At 39.5% G+C, this 17,552-nt stretch overlaps 1 protein-coding gene across 1 annotated transcript in view; it reads right to left on the reverse strand.

Annotated features, from left to right (window-relative positions):
* The window catches only part of GDPD4 (glycerophosphodiester phosphodiesterase domain containing 4), a 67,514-nt gene that overhangs the window by 49,391 nt on the left and 571 nt on the right, over window positions 1–17,552 (reverse strand). Inside the window, 8 exon segments of the mRNA XM_058446843.1 lie at window positions 1,391–1,473; window positions 1,860–2,005; window positions 2,815–2,828; window positions 2,830–2,887; window positions 4,060–4,153; window positions 4,225–4,323; window positions 9,046–9,105; window positions 12,066–12,159. Coding sequence (XP_058302826.1) covers window positions 1,391–1,473; window positions 1,860–2,005; window positions 2,815–2,828; window positions 2,830–2,887; window positions 4,060–4,153; window positions 4,225–4,323; window positions 9,046–9,105; window positions 12,066–12,159 — 648 coding nt within the window.

A 17,552-nucleotide genomic window follows, 5' to 3' on the forward strand; every position in this document is an offset into this window, starting at 1 on the left:
TGCAGGCTCCATTCATGGTAATTGCCCTATACAGGTGTACCATGTTTTATCTTTTATATTGTTATTTTTACCATACTTTTCCTATGTTTGGATATGTTTAGATACACAAATACCTACCATTGTTCTACAATTGCCTACAGTATTCAGTACAGTAATATGCTGTACAGGCTTGCAGCTGAAGAGTAACAGGTCATACCATATAGCCCAGGTGTGTAGTAGGCTATGCCATCCTCTATGATGGTCACACAATGATAAAATTGCCTAACAACACATTTCTCAGAACGTGTGCTCATCATTAAGTGAGATATGACTGTATTTAGTTTTGTAGGTAACTGCCAAACTTACTTGGAGTGGCTATACAATTTTATGTTTCCACCAGGAACATATGAGTGATTCAATTTGTCTGCCAGCATTTACTGTTCTTGCTATTTTTTAATTTAGCCATTCCGATAGGTGAGTAGTATTAGTTTTAATTTGCATTTTCCTAAAGGCTAATGCAGTTGAACATCTTCTCATGTACTTATTTGCTATCTGTATATTCTCTTCAGTGACATATCTACACATGTATTTCGCCCATTTTCTAATTGGATTGTTTGGTTTTTGTTTTCATTTTACTGTTGAGTTTTGAAAGTTTATATATCCTAGATACAAGTCTTTTGCCAGATATGTGTTTTACAAATATTGTCTCCCAGTCTGACACTTGTCTTTTCATTCTCCTCATAGGGTCTTAGAGCAAAAGCTTTTCAGAATAAATTCCCTGGAATTTTCTTCTTCCCCCATCTCTGCTTGGTAAAATGGTACTTTTCCCTCGAGGCTCAACCCAAACACAACTTTGAGCATATAGATTTTTTTTTTTTCCCACACAACAGGAAGCGACCTTTTCCTCCACTGAGGTTCCATTGCACTTATTTTTCTCTGGAAGGTTCTTGCCACAAATGGCCTTATTCTGTAGTTATCTGTAAACATTCCATGTCTCCTTCACTAGCTGGAACATCTTTTAGGTATGACTATATCTTATTCATTTGCATCTCCCAAGCACTCAGAAGGAGGCCTGGAATACAGCAAATGCTCAAGGAATGTTAAATAAATTGCTAAGGTAGTACACAGAGTGAAGTGGTAAGCACGGTTTGCAATGGGGTCATATTTGAATCATGTGTGAAGACTATATCCAGTGTGTCTGATTTGTAACCCTGTCACTGAAAACATGGAGATGCAGAGGTGCAGTTTGTGAGATGTGGTTCATCTGTGTAGTACGTGCACATATGCCATATGAACACAGGAACAACTCCCCAGGGCTTGCTGTCTCTACACCTCAGGCCAGGCTGGTTCTCTTTCACAGCATTGAACTTAACTCCCCTCCTCCCCTCACCCCAGTTCCCTGCTTTCTTACCTTAAGCGTGTATCAGTCTCCAATCCATGGGCCCCATGTTCAACAGCTTTCTCAAAGGACATCATGGTATTCTCAGGCCCCAACTGTAGAAGAAAAGGACATCAGGCCCTAAGCCTCAGAGTCTGTCCTCCCAGCATTCCTTTTGTGGTAGGGGTAGAGCCCAGTAGGATTTTGGGGAGCAGAGCTTGGCTCTCTCAGATCTCCTTTCAAAATCTGTATACCCTCCGTCCAAGCCGATTCTGGGACTCTGCTCATCTGAGACAATGTCACTGGGCACAGTAAAGAGAAATGGACTGGGAGGTAGGTGGCCTGGATTCAAGTCCAACCTTTACAATGAACTCTTTATTCTTGCCATCTTAATGCAATCACTTTTTCTCTCCAGGGGCTCCCATGGTTCTCAGTTTTCTTCTCTCGACCACATACCCCATACATACTTATTTTCACCCATGTTCATCATGCTCAGACCTACCATGGGTGCACCTCTATGTCCAAAGATGGTTGGCTTGGGCCCCAAATTCTCCTTCTCCTGAATGCAGGGAGAATAAATCCCCAGTGGCATCAAATAGAGACTTAAAAGGATAAGAAGAAAGGGTAATCCAACAGCCACTTGTAGACCTGAAAAATTTGGAAGGAAGGGGAAGTGGGGAAAAAAAAAGATAAAGAGAGATGGAAAATCACTCCAAGCAAAGCAGCAGCCTGAGTAAACCCACAGTCCATGGGTTTCATTGACTGTGTACTGGCTAATTTACTTTCTATTTCTGTGACATTTCCACTTACCTCCAGGGATTTGGATATAGAAGTATAGAACTGTACAAATATAGGGCATTATTAAGGCAACTTTACTGGAACTGGAAATGGACAGAGGGCTCAATTGTACAGGGGCAGATAGGGAAGGAAAGGAAGGAGAAGGGATGTTAAGGAGTGGCTTCTCAGGAGGAGGAGGAGCTTGGCTGATTCTAAGAAAGCCCCAGAGTCTGTAAAGATCATCCTAAAACATCTGTATATTTAAGGCAGTACAGTATAGTGGAAAGGGCACTAATTGGCAGAAATCTGGGTTTAAAGCCAAGTTCTGCCACTTCCTAATTGTGTGACTAAGGACAACTTAACCTCTCTGAATCTTCATTTTCTTCTGTAAAATGGGGCTGTCCTGCTGCTTATATCAACCTTACAGGTTGTTATGACAGTGTTGACTCATAATAGTTACTCTATAAATATTAATCATTTGCTTCCCCTCTTTCCCTCCCTCCGTCTCCCTCTCGTGCATACACACACATTCACATACAGAGCCTGTACACAATGCCTGAGATAACCAGCCATTCCCCAAGACTTACTATTTTAGACCTCTGAGAATTTTACCCATTTGTACATTTTCAAGTTACCACCTATGCTTCAGTGACTTTCAAATCTCAGTCTCCAGCTCTAACCTCTTAACCTTGTGATTACATTTCTTGAGTCTTTTTTTCTCAGAATGTGTCATCCTGTATCTTCTCATTCTAACTAAAATTTAGAAAGTGAAAAAGAAAAGAGCTCATTATTGTCCTCTTTAAGCCCTTGCCCCAGAAATACTTTCTAAAATTTACCCTCCACACACAAGCATATATATACACACACACACACACACACACACAATGGCAGCACTATCTATGCAGTCTTTCTCTTGCCTGCATACCTCCACAGGTCAGAAAGCAAATACCTCTTATTTAAAAAAGAGGAAAAAGGAGACCCAGAGAGAAGAAGGTCCTATTGGTTTATCCATAGAGTGGTGAAAGATAATTCCATTCTCAAAACAGTTTAGTGTACAGATCCAGTTCTTTTGATTCCATTACACTGGGGCAAACAATGAAGAGGAAACCAGTGACAGAGACAGACATTTAACCTTCTGCTGTAAGTCCTCAGGTATGACATGGTCTCACAGGGGACTGCTTTGAGTTACTTGGATGTAAGCAGAAATCTCCGCACCTAGTATTAGTTGAAACTACTAATATTTGCTGGGCGCAGTGGCTCACGCCTGTAATCCCAGCACTTTGGGAGGCTGAGGCAGGCGGATCACGAGGTCAAGAGATTGAGACCATCCTGGCCAACATGGTGAAACCCCATCTCTACTAAAAATACAACCAGGCGTGGTGGCGCACACCTGTAATCCCAGCTACTTGGGAGGCTGAGGCAGGAGAATCGTTTGAACCCAGGAGGTTGCAGTGAGCCGAGATTGTGCCACTGCATTCTAGCCTGGCAACAGAGCAAGACTCTGTCTCAAAAAAAAAAAAAAAAGAGAAGAAAAAGAAACTACTAATATTTGAATATAAATGGAAAGAACTGTTCCTTGTACCAGCACTTTGGTCAAGTAAAATTACAACGGCCTCTACTGCGTCACCCACCATCCATCTTCAGACAGTCAATGTATAATAATGTAGAGAAAGATCTTGTTTTTCCAAAAAAAGAATCCCTCTTTAGAAGAAGGTCTGTTTGGCCACAGAAATACTACGACAGGCCACTGGCCACTATGACAGGGTAGTGAGTGAAAGCACAGGAGCACGCCTGAGTAACAAGCTAAATCAATTTCAACGAGGCATACGGGCAGCTAGTTCCCAAGCTTCTGTTTTCCTGAGTGGAGTATGCAAGCTAAAGCCAGAGCTGAAGAAATAGGCAGGGTTCTGCCCTATGTGACATACCTTCTCTTTCCAAACGTGCCATGTAGAAGGCCACAGGCCAGAAAAGGATAACCATCACAGTTATGCTGACCAGGTGCACGTAGGGAGCAAAGATCTGTGAGAAAGCCAAAGGTCAGGCTGGATACATCTAGACAGCTAGTGCTGGAGCTATAGGATGATGCTTACCTGCAGTCACACCCCAGCTACCAGCCATCTTTCTTTCCATAATTTGCATATAATGAACATTAACATGACACACAGAAGAATCACTAGCAGAATCAGGATCTAGGGAAGCAGAAAAAAATCTCCTGACTTCAAGCACTAGGCTTGGATCAGAAGTGTCCTCAGGAATTGTATGTGTGTCTTCACAATGTCAGGGACCTTATCTGCTTCCTCATTCTTTTAACATAATAATGTAGAGAAAGATCTTGTTTTTCCTGCAAATCCCCAGTATTAGATGGAACCAATCATTCACCGTCTTTGCTTCTAAGTCTTTGCTGTACAGCATGGCTGGAAAAAATTACACAGCTAATTTACCATTACTAATTTACTATCTCCAGCCTCAGCTGGGTCCTCAACATTGCTTGGTATCTCTTACTCAGATTCAACAGTTGCCATTAAAGTCTTCACCATTTCTTTAGAACTCAATTGTATACTCAATACAATTATAAGCAAATAATACTCTGTAATTGCCTTTTCAATGTCTGTTTTCCCCAACAGACTATAAGCTTCATGAAGTCAAGGTTAATAATGGTATTGTTTATGATTACATCCTCAGCATCCTGCAGAATGTCTGGCACATAGTAAGCAGCCAATAAGTATTTATATAAACAGATGAAAAAACCTGCCTGCCAGAACACTGTATACTTCATACAGAAAGAACATTGAGACCAAGAAGACCTACTTTTCCTAACTTCTTCCCTTTCAAATGTGTAGTTTTCCTACATCTGTGCTGCCCTCTAGACAGTACTCTCTCTCCTTTCCATAATCTCTACATCTAAAATAATTGAATCCATAATTAAGTCTTTCACAACTCTTTGCTGACTTCAATGATAAATTCTACCAGACATTTAAGGAAGAAATATTTCCAATCTTTAACAAACTCTTTCAGAGAACAGAAAAAGAGAGAATACTTTATAGCATCTCATGAGTCAACAAAACATTATACCCAAATTTAACAAGGACATTATTACAAGAACAGAAAATACATACATAGATGAAAAAATTTTAAACAACCTATTAGGAAAAACTAAATGCATCACAACACAAAAGTTGAATTGCCAGAGTCATAAGAATCACACATCTTACCCAACACCAAACTTCACTATGGATTTAAAGGATACAGGAAATCACAGGGGACAGATAAAAGATTTTCCAGTGGCAGGCTGGGAGCGGCGGCTCACATCTATGATCCCAGCACTTTGGGAGGCTGAGGCGGGTGGATCACCTGAGGCCAGGAGTTCGAGATAAGCCTGGCCAATATGGTGAAACCCCATCTCTACTAAAAATACAAAAATTAGCCAGGTGTGGTTGCGCACAACTTTAGTTCCAGCTACTCGGGAGGCTGAGGTGGGAGAATCACTTGAACCCAGGAGGCAGAGGTTGCAGTGAGCTGAGATTGCGCCACTGTACTCCAGCCTGGGCAACGGAGTGAGACTCTGCCTCAAAAAAAAAAAAAAAAAAAAAAAATTCGAGTGAATATGATCATGTCAAATGCAGCTACTCATATAGGGTCTTTCCTCTCCTGTATTAGTATACATTCTGGTTTTGGACTTAAAATGTAAGGTGTGTTTTGAGCAAAATATGAAGAAACACTGCTTCACAGGAGTTATTTTGGTTTTTTGATTATAGAGCATCATTATTTTATATTCTATTAATTATATAACTTTAGCCAGCCATGTCTTCTACCACATGAACCTATATAATTCCAGGTTTGTTTACAATAAAACCAACCTAAATATATCTAGGTATATCCTGCTAGAAATTTTTGCAGATAAGGAGCTGACAAATATCTTTAGTTTGTTTACCAGGAGGTCAGGTTATTAGCATGTTTACAAGGAGTTTGGGTTGATACCATTCACTTCTCTCTGGGCATCTGTAGGTAGAAGGGGAAGGGGTTCTAGGCCTGGTGCTAATGCTTTTCTTCCTAAATTTATTCTGAGTACAATAAAACTGAAATTCCAAGCCCCACAAAATCTCCCTTGCCAATAAAATCAGTCTCTCCTCACAAGTCTGATAAGCCTGGTCCTTCCTGGTTTGAAGACCTGAAGACTCAACCAACGTAGTTAACTTCCAAGGGAATGCCAACTCTTAACAATCACCCTGCACTTTTCATTGCCTTCAGACTCTGTGAACTAGATCCCAGAATGCCTCAGAAGATGAAGACTTAGAAAACAAGATTTTACTAACAAATATTGGCAAAAATCCTGTAGAATATGTGTGGGAGTGAATTCTAAGGGTGCTAGATAAGGAAAAGAGAACATAATTTTAGATCAGACTAAATTTATTGATATGGGTGCACTTACCAGAAATTCTGGATTTAATATCCTAGAATCCAGGTATTAAGCAGTTCAAAGAGGTTCTGATTGTTTGGTTATCTGAAGCCTAGGCTCATTGGTAGCCTATACTCAATGAAATTGGGATGCCAGTAATTTCTTAGTATAATATAGAAGAAATAATAAAAGATTTATTAAGAAAAGGTGCTAGAACGGTATCACCTATGATCAGCTAACCTACTCCCTATATTGCGTTTTTTGGGAGGTCTCAGAAGACGCTGGTGAGGAAAGTGTCAGCATCCTTGAAGAGCACTGTGGTGGCCATCCTGTATGCCTGAAAAAAGGTGAGAGATGCTGCCACTAAAACAGTCTTCCTGATTTCAAAGGGGATGATGTGCTTCTGCTGTGGAGAGGCCAAGTAGCAGTACTTAACTGGCACAGGCAACGTAAGCACAGCTTTTATAATAGACACAAACCTGGAATGGTAATCAGAATGTTTTCAGGGATTCTTGGTATTGGTTAATTTATCATGGTGTCCCAACTCCAAAATAGATGTTGGATATCAATAAAGCCTATTTGTTCAATTTTCAAATCTATATTCTTTCCCTAGAAAATCTCATGGCTTCAAGCTCCATCTATTCTTACAACTCTAAATTTATATTTCCAGTTCATACTTCTCATTTGAGTAAGAGGATATTGATATGGCTTGGATCTGTGTTCCCTCCAAATCTCCTGTTGAAATGTGACTACCAATACTGGAGGTGGGCACAGTGGGAGGTGTTTGGATCATGGGGACAGCTCCCTCATGAATGGCTTGGTGCTGTCCTTGCAGTAATGAGTGGGTTCTCATTCTGTGAGTTCACATGAGATCTGGTTGTTTAAAAGGGCCTGGCACCTCCTCCTCCTCTCTCTTGCTCCCTGTCTTGCTATGTGATATGCTGGCTCCCCGCTTGCCTTCCACCGTGATTGTATGCTTCCTGAGGCCCTCACCAGGACCAGATGCCAGTGCTATGCTTCCTTTACAGCCTGCAGAACCATGAGCCAAAATAGACCTCTTTTCTTTATAAATTACCCAATCTCAGGTATTCCTTTATTAGCAATGCAAACTGACTGATTCAAGACTTAAGGGGACCACTCAAGAGTTTGAAATGTTTCTGGATTTGGGGAAATAAAAGAAATACAAGAAATGGTATCAACACTATGCCTGATGTTCTCACTCATATTTGGGAGGTAAAAAAGCTGATCTCATGGAAGTAGAGAATAGAATGATAGTTACCAAGGGCTGGGAAGGGTGGGTCAGAGTGGGAGAAATGAAGAGGGATTGGTTAATGAGAACATACCATTAGATAGAAAGAATAAGTTCTAATGTTTGATAGTATAGTAAGGTGACTACAGTTAGCAATAATTTATAATATAAAATAGCTTCAAAATAGTTCAAAAAAGTTTCAAAACAGCTAGAAGAGTTGAAGTGTTCCTAACATAAAGAAATGATAAACGCTTGAGATGATGGATATCCTAAATTCCCTGATTTGAGCATTATACATTGTAGGCTATATCAAAATTATCATATGGATCCCACAAATATGTCTAATTACTATGTATCAAAGTCTATAAAAAAGCAAGAGGCTGTCACTGGAGCTGCTCAAGCCCATGGGAGAACAAAACAAGGGTGCTATATTGGAAATATGCCGCATGCCTGCAGATGGTGGGGCAAAGCTGACTGTCCTCTGGGGACCAGATACAGACCCTGTGAAAGAAATCATGCTGGTGTTATTTTAAAGATATCCAAACCCAAGAGAGGGTAAAAAGGACTCCAAAAAAGAAATTTCAGGGGGCTACAGGAGGACAGGCACTGACTCCACCAAGAGAGTTATAGTCAAGATTCTCAGTAGGATTTCTGAAAACACACATAGAAAAAGCCCACGGGAAAAGAAGCAACTGTACGTTTACCTGGAAATCAACCCGATTCCCTTCTCCCCTCTCCTTGTGAGACTGTGCTCGTTTCTCCATCTCCTCTTCCCCTGGACCCCACTCAGGCGGAAAAGAGGTGGAACGACCACCATGCCCTCTCTGCCGCTATGGGCTTCAGGCCCAAATAGGGGAGGGGAAACATTTTAAGGTTAATAAAGTTGGAGCTTAGGTTATTACAGTGAACTGAAATTTTTAATCACTGAAATGAGACTATTCTTGTGACTAAAAAGTACTGGGAAATGAATGGAATGAGTGCCTAAGATTTTAATGGAATGGGAAGAACAGGGCTACAGATTGAGTTTAACAGGAAGTAGTGAGAACAAATAAGAGTTTGGGTTCAGCTCGGGTTCAGCTCCTTCCATAAATCAGTTGCAACGTTAGAAATTTAATTATTTCAGTTAATATGGTGTAAGTAAATCTCTTCTCTCCAAGGAGAACAATAACAGAGAAGACACAGAACTGAGTACCAAGGAGCATGTTCAGGCCTGGTCTAAGATTCAGTCCTGGTCTAAGGTTTCCTATGTGGATTCAGATGTCCTACCTTATGACACAAGTGCAGGTATAGTTCAATCCCTTCCCAAATCAACAAAAATCCAACTAACTGCAAAAGCAAAGAAGAGAAAAAGAGTTATTTTGAAATCACCAAGTTGCCACCCAAAGCACTGTTCCTACAGCTCCAAATTCCATTCACAGTCTGGTAGAACACTCACTTCTTGCTATACCTGTACTTTATTTAGTCTCTGGGAGTTTTCCATGCTGTTTGCCTGAAAAAGCTCCCTCTCCCTATGCCACTGACTCTTCAAAGCCAGTTCAAATCTCACCTCCTATTTATAACTTTCACCCGCAACCTCAGGAAGAATTCTGTGTTATCTTCTCTAAGATTTCATAACAATTACCACACTGATACTCTTCCTGAGTTCCTGCCCATTTCTTTTCCCTGTGAGGAACCTTATTCCTGGTATTACTTGGACTCACTTGTAAGAGAAGAAAGGTCAGGAGGCAGCCCTTCCAAGCACTCTTGTTTTGGGGAAGCAGGGCTGTTGTTACAACTGTCAACCACTGTTGTTAACACTGGTATAGATTCAATAAATCTTGGATTTTAATCTAAATCTAGCCAGTCACCAAGTCAATATAAAGATAGAAACAGAGAACTGGAGTCCTCAGATACCTAGGATATTAATGATAATTTGATGTGAAAGGCACTCACTTCTTTATCAAAATAATTTCATGTGTATTTCATTTGTTCTTTACTTAACCCTATACCATTTTATTAAATATTATTATCATTCTTATTTGAAAAAAAATGAAACTGAGGTCAGAAGAGTTACATGCCTTGACCGAGGTTACATAGTAACCTAAAGATAGAACTAGAAATAGAATCCAGGTCCCCCTCCTTTTTCACTATTGTTGCCATTGTATGTATCCAAAAAGAGGTAGGGTAGAGTAGAAAGTCTGTTAAAATATATTGCTTTATTGGACACCAGAATTCATTCCCAACTTAGAACCTAACTATACCATTTCATGTTTATTGTGCATAAAAGTGGTACAATTCAGTGGTCAGAGTTTGCCCTACAGCACATCCTTCATCTACATTTTTTTAATTGGTACTCTGCCCCCAACCTCAAACAAAACCGAGATAATTTTTATAAAAGAAAAGTTTATATCAAAGGTTTAGGACAGAGTCTCACTCCAGGCTGGAGTGCAGGGTGGCTCGATCTTGGCTCTCTGCAAGCTCCGCCTCCCGGGTTCATGCCATTCTCCTGCCTCAGCCTCCCGAATAGCTGGGACTATGGGCACCCGCCACCACGCCCAGCTAATTTTTTTTTTTTTATATTTTTAGTAGAGATGGGGTTTATTGTTTTTTATTGTGTCTATTTGATTCTTCTCTCTTTTCTTCTTTATTAGTCTTGCTAGCGGTCTATCAATTTTGTTGATCTTTTTAAAAAAACAGCTCCTGGATTCACTGATTTTTTGAAGGGTTTTTTGTGTCTCTATTTCCTTCAGTTCTGCTCTGATCTTAGTTATTTCTTGCCTTCTGCTAGCTTTTGAACGTGTTTGCTCTTGCTTCTCTAGTTCTTTTAATTGTGATGTTAGGGTGTCAATTTTAGATCTTTCCTGCTTTCTCTTGTGGGCATTTAGTGCTATAAATTTCCCTCTACACACTGCTTTAAATGTGTCCCAGAGATTCTGGTATGTTGTGTCTTTGTTCTCGTTGGTTTCAAAGAACATCTTTATTTCTGCCTTCATTTCATTATTTACCCAGCAGTCATTCAGGAGCAGGTTGTTCAGTTGCCGTGTAGTTGAGCGGTTTTGAGTGAGTTTCTTAATACTGAGTTCTAGTTTGATTGCACTGTGGTCTGAGAGACAGTTTGTTATCATTTCTGTTCTTTTACATTTGCTGAGGAGTGCTTTACTTCCAACCATGTTAGCCAGGATGGTCTCGATTTCCTGACCTTGTGATCCACCCACCTCAGCCTCCCAAAGTGCTGGGATTACAGGCATGAGCCACAGCGCCTGGCCCATTATTCTTCATTATGCCCTACATACTAACAGAACTGACCTTTCCCTCTCAGCAAGACATCCTACATTTTTCTGTCTTGCTTAGTCATGAAGCTCCCTCAGCCCACAATGTTCTTCCTCATTATCATATCTATATGTCCAAATCTAACATTCCTTTAAGATCCCACCCCAGTGACAAGGAATAGTTATAACTTATATCTCACATCTACCTCTATGAAGTGCACTGCATGAAAACAGAAATTGCTTAGCTTTTATTGATCTCCGTATACTCAGCACTTCTCACAATGTTCTAGTCATATAATGATTAACAAGTTTTGTTGAAAGAAAAAGTTCATGCAAATACCAATGGATTTGGGGGCTAGGTTCTTCTGCATCAGACAAGAATTCAATAGAGAAAGGAATGGTGAAATCAGAGAAAGTTATCTGCCCTATGTATAAATGGGCACTGCAAAACTCTGTCTAAAGTTATCCTCCCATTTCCACAGACTTTTCTCTTACCTGGAATAAATTTCTCACACTAAGTGACACTACTATGTTATGCAACAGAAGCAAGGTCACACTATTGCCAAAGGCTTTTGCTAAACTGTACTTTGCATCTGGGCTAGGTGACTAGCATTTGTACATTAGAACAAATTTAACAAATAAGCAAATTTTTATAAGACCCAGAAAGACTGATTTTCAGAAGATGGGACATGAGATGAGTAAAGATACTGCTGCTGTGAAGCTACAGGTATCTAAAATGACAATATTGAGGGAACCATAGGATAGGGTATGAAACAAGGAAATAGAAAAAGGATGTTCCATTACACTTTCAAAGGGCCAAACTGGCAAGACACAACCTCTAACAGAACAGGCTTTCCTTCCACGCCCTATTCCTTGTGCCTAAAATTCAACTAGCTAACGTAAATCCCAACTCTACTAAAACAAGAGTGATCTTAGGTTCTGAGAGCCCCCAGTACCAACTGGATACTATACCACAGGCAGGAACACCTCATCAGGCTACTCAGGAAGGGAGTGGAAGAAATGAGAAGCATTACTCACCAACAGCAATGAAGAGTAGGCAGTCAGGATCCCAGCTAAACTCAGAATAAAAATAGACCAGAAAAACCAGTATCCTGTTCCTAGAAAAGTGACCCTGAAAAAAAATGTGTTTCAGTTCTTAAAATACTGCAGAAATCAGTAGCATCTGTGTCAAGGATGGGGACAAAAGCAGACTAGATAAGGCATAAGAAAATGAAGGGAGATAAAAAGAAGCAGTGTGTGAACAGCAGCTTTTGCGGATAATTATATGAGGAGTTTTAAAGTTGTGTTCTGCAGGCAATTGGGGATGTTCATGGGGTCTGTAAACGCAGTAGGATTTTAAGTTATTTAGAATACATATTTAAAAATTATGTCCTCTTTTAAAAAATAACATAATACAGAAATTTGGGAATACCGGAAGAGAAACAATACATCCCATAAGTTTACTGCCTGAACAAAACTAACACTTTACACTTTGGCAGGCTCCTTGTCCACATGCATATGTATTTTTGGACATAATTGCAATCACAGCCACCATATTTTTTTAAAAAGCCCCAATTTTTCTGTTCCTAATGTAGCATATGAGAGAAAATTGTTAATGATTTGTTAGGAGATACAATGTTATATTTGGTGTAGGTATTACACAAAGAAATTTGAAACTTCATCTCAAGTAAACAGAAATTTCCACCTCTCCGTACAAAACCTGGAGCAATTAAATTTTTTAAGAATTAAACTATAGATTAGTGAACATATAACTACACTAATAAGAATTATAAAGGAAATTCTCTTGGACAAGGGCTGTGAGATAAACTAGGAAGAAACAAACAGGCAAACAGCCTTACTAGCAAAAGGTATCCCAGATCAAGACTGGGAAGAGTGTTCTGTAGAAGATAAGCTCACAATCAGGAATCAGAAAACATGTAAGGGATGTCAACAAATGAACCCTATGAGCCAACAAATAGAAAAACTTGGACCCAAGAAAACATAATTAATAAAACAATCAGAAAAGAGCCATAAAATAAATATATTTAAGATCTTCCATGATGCAAAGGAATGATTCACATCCATGAAACAAGAATAGGATGTTTTAACCCAAGCACAGGTGGTTATCAAAACAATCAGAGATCTTGAAAAAAAATTTTCGAAATAAAAAAAAAAGCCATGAAATTTGGCCTTAATAGCACTCTAGATGTAGTCAAAGAATTAATCAGTTTAACCAAATTGTGATATTGACTTTGCTTTCCAAGTAACAAAGAAAACTTAATGTTTGTCATTTCATGGTACTCCTCTTTCTTCTAATCATTTTACTGGTCACATTGATATTTTATTTTAATCCCTTTCAACCTGAAAGGTTTTCTTTTGGATATCCGATCACATGTAAATATTACTATTAGTTTGGTTTACTTCAAAGCCCTCTCACCAAACTCAGGTGAAGTTCCCACCCCCCAGCAATGGATTATAGGCAAAAGAAGGACCGTGATTTGGCTTTTTCTCTCTCTCCTACTTCTTCCCATCCCGGTAAGTAACTGTACTTACTGTTGGTGATGGTAGTGGTGTGAAAAAAGGGAGTGAAAAAGAGTGAGAAGGAGTTTGCTTATGTGACTGCCTGAACATCAGTGGGAGCTGAAAAAGGAAGTCTCCTTTCTTGGCCATCACTTCTTTAAGCTGGGAATATACAATGCCGATGACTATGCAGTAGGCCTACTCTACATGAATGTGTACAATTTAGGCTCCTTCTGACTTAGTATTTTTAAGCAGTTTTCTCTCTGCTCTGGACCATTGTGTTACATCCCTCTAGCAGCATAATCACACCTCCATTTTGGATGTAGGCCTACTCACTCAACCAAGACAGCTTTATTGGGGCAGCCTAGTCAATGCAACCTACTCATGTAAAATCCATATTTTCTGTTATCATTATAACAATGTTTAAAGAAACCTTCAAGGACCCCTTCCCTGCTTTCTCACAGCTGTAAGATGCAGCTTTCTTGAACCCTTCCCCAATACATATTGCAATGTTTTCTATCAGCATCACTAACTATCAGCTGACAGTAACTCTAGATGAGAAAAAAAGACACATTGATGGTGGAGGCCCTAGGAACCCTCACACAGTGAGAAATGGAGAAACAACACACACAGAGGGGAAAAGAGAGAAGTTACAGTTACCCCACCAAAAAATTCTGCTCTTTCTAGCTAAGGGGAACAACTAGAAAAGCTAGACAAAATGTTTTGAAAAATCTAAATGAAAGCATCAGACATCTACCAGACAGTGAAGAACTATGGAGCCAAGATCCAAATAAGGAAGGAAATCCAGAGACAGTGTAGCATTTGGGGTAATTTTTCTCTAGAAGAATTGGCTGAGGTACAGGAAGCTCTGGTAAACTTCACAGGGCTACAGGGGAGAAGGTAATCTCGTAAACACAATACACTTTGATTTGGAACCTTCCAGGGTTACATTCTAGGAGTAAGCACAAACTTTTCCAGTTTGTGACTTGTGGGGAAATGAATCCTAGCTTTGAAGCATCTAAATGTGTGAACAGATGTTATTAGTCTGCTCCCCCTAGGTACTGCCTTGACAGCATACACAGCTTAGGCCTCTCCCTAACAGTCATCTTCTATGGGACATGTAGGGGTTATTTTTTATACAGGGAAAAAAAGATTCTAGATGAAAGATCAGAGGTGCATGATAACATGAAGAGCAATAAAAAAGTAAATATGTAGGTAAATCTAAAAGAATATTAACTATACAAAACAACAATAATGTCATATGTGGTTGGAAAAGTATGTAGGATTAAAATATATGATGAGAATGGCTTATAACTCAGAAGGAGTTAAATGAAGTTAAGGTGTTTCAAGATCCTTGTATTATCCAGGAAAAGGTTAAAATACTAATATAAGACTTTGGTAAGTCAAGATTACAAGTTGTAATTTCCAGGGTAGGCACAAAAAAGACAGCAAGAGTGAGTAGGAGAGAAAACATGGGTATTCCTTCCAATTTAATAGAGGGGAAAAAATGAAGTAATAAAAAATACTTAATATAAAATAAGGCAAAAGAGGAAAAAAGAACACAGGGCTGGGTGCGGTAGCTCACACCTGCGATCCCAGCAATTTGGGAGGTCGAGGTGGGCAGATCACTTGAGCTCAGGAGTTTGAGACCAGCCTAGGCAACATGGCGAAACCCTGTCTCCACAAAAAAATATAAAAATTGGCTAGGTGTGGTGGTTTGCACCTGTAGTCCTAGCTACTTGGGAGGCTGAAGTGGGAGGATCGGTCAAGCTTGGGAGGCAGAGGCTGCAATGAGCCAAGATCATCATATCACTGCACTCCAGCCTGGCCAACAGAGTGAGACCCTGCCTCAAAACAAAAAACACAGAACTGATAGGACAGTAGCATTAGGAAGAATATGGATGTAAGCTCAAATAAAATATATTAGTGATACATTAGTACAGAGCTGTTTTTCATTTGGAACATAAAGACAAATATTGCCAAACTGGATTTGAGAAACCCAACCATATGCTATTTATAAGAGAAACTTCCAAAACATGAGCTACAGAAAGGTTAAAAAAATAAAGGATGGGGCTGGGTGCGGTGGCTCACACCTGTAATCCCAGCACTGTGGGAGGCCGAGGCAGGCGGATCACGAGGTCAGGAGATCGAGACCATCCTGGCTAACACAGTGAAACCCCGTCTCTACTAAAAATACAAAAAATTAGCCGGGCAAGGTGGCGGGCACCTGTAGTCCCAGCTACTCGGGAGGCTGAGGCAGGAGAATGGCGTGAACCCCGGGGGGCGGAGCCTACAGTGAGCCGAGATCGCACCACTGCACGCCAGCCTGGGCGACAGCGAGACTCTGTCTCAAAAAAAATAAAATAAAAAATAAGGGATGGAAAAGATAAACCATGCAAAGCTGTATAGCTGTATTAGTTATTATACAAAATAGTCTTCAAGTTAAAAACATATGAAGAAAATGAAAGACTATGCTGCAACTTTGCACTAAGATTGAAGACTTCATTGGTACTGAGACTTGTGCCTGATTTACAACACTGCATCCTGGCAGACGAAGATCACAAATTGGGAATGGCTGCAAGGAAGATCATGGAAACTAGCCAGTAAGCATCTCAGTCTTGGGAACAATGGTGAGGGTTCCAAGCCATGCTTGTGGTCAGTGCAAAAGCCTGTTGTGAGGGATATTTCTGTAAAATGCCTGGAAGAGCAATTACAAAAAGTAGCTAGGGACCAGTGCTTGACTGAGGCATTGTCTAATGAAAGTAATATGACCAGAGTGACCAGTGTCATTTTGATGACCAGAGTTTCTTCTTACCACCACCACGCTATTTTTGCTGTCTTGTGGTAAGCCCCAGGACTTTGATACTACTCAAGGGATGGGGAGAGAGGCAGAAAGATTTGGATATTAGACTTTGCATAAACCTTGTCAACTATGGATCTCAGAGCTGGTATTTTAAAATTTATAAACATAAAGAAATGAATTATACCATAGCATTTATATTTTAAATTGAAATACAATTTCTGTGGAATAATTCAGAACTGGCCCATAAATGAAACTGCAGATGAACCAGTGAGAAGGCTAACTGAAAACCCCCAATGAATAAGTAGGCAAAGGAAAATAAATTTTAAAAGAAATTAGTTAAATAAACTTGTTCTGAAACTAAATGATTCAAATTAAAACAAAAAAAATTCATCAAGAAAAAATTATGCAATATTAGAATATCTAAAGCTGTCATATACCTGTTTTAAATAGAAATTGCTATAACCTTTTGAGAAAGTACTTTGGCAACAGACATAATGCCTTTTTTTTTTTTTTTTTTTTTTTTTTGAGTCAGGGTCTGGCTCTGTCACCCAGGCTGGAATGAAGTGGCATGATCTCGGCTCATTGCAACCTCTGCCTCCCAGGCCCAAGGGATCCTCCCACCTCAGCCTTCTAAGTAGCTGGGACTACAAGCACACATGACCACTGCTGGCTGACTTTGGGGCATAATGAATTTTAACAACATTTATTCTTCTTCACTCAATAATGCCACTTATGGGAATCTATTCTAGGAACATTAATCAGAATACAAAGATTTACCTGCATTACTAGTTTACAAAAACAAGAAAATTGGACACACATATAATGCCTAACAATTAAAAATGGCTAAGTGTATTATAGCATCTGTCATGAAATATTTTTAAACCATTTTAAATGATGTTCATTAGTTTAAAAATTTTGTTAAAATGTTTATTTTAAGTGAAAAGAGAAAGCAAAATTATGTATACAATATGAGCATAATATAAAAATAAACAGAAAAAATATACCAAGTGATTATCTCTCAAGAGTGAGACTAGGCAGATACTGTATTTTCTAACTTTTTGCATTTTACACATAAAATAACAAACCACGTTTTACTTCTACAAAGAAAACAACAACTGTATTCCATTTTTAAAAGCCCCATATCCGAACAGATCCTTCTCCCCCAAATACCAAATAACAAGATTTGCAGGAAGGTTAGAAGA

Source organism: Hylobates moloch, unplaced genomic scaffold, assembly GCF_009828535.3.
Source record: "Hylobates moloch isolate HMO894 unplaced genomic scaffold, HMol_V3 SCAFFOLD_11, whole genome shotgun sequence".
Taxonomy (NCBI): domain Eukaryota; kingdom Metazoa; phylum Chordata; class Mammalia; order Primates; family Hylobatidae; genus Hylobates; species Hylobates moloch.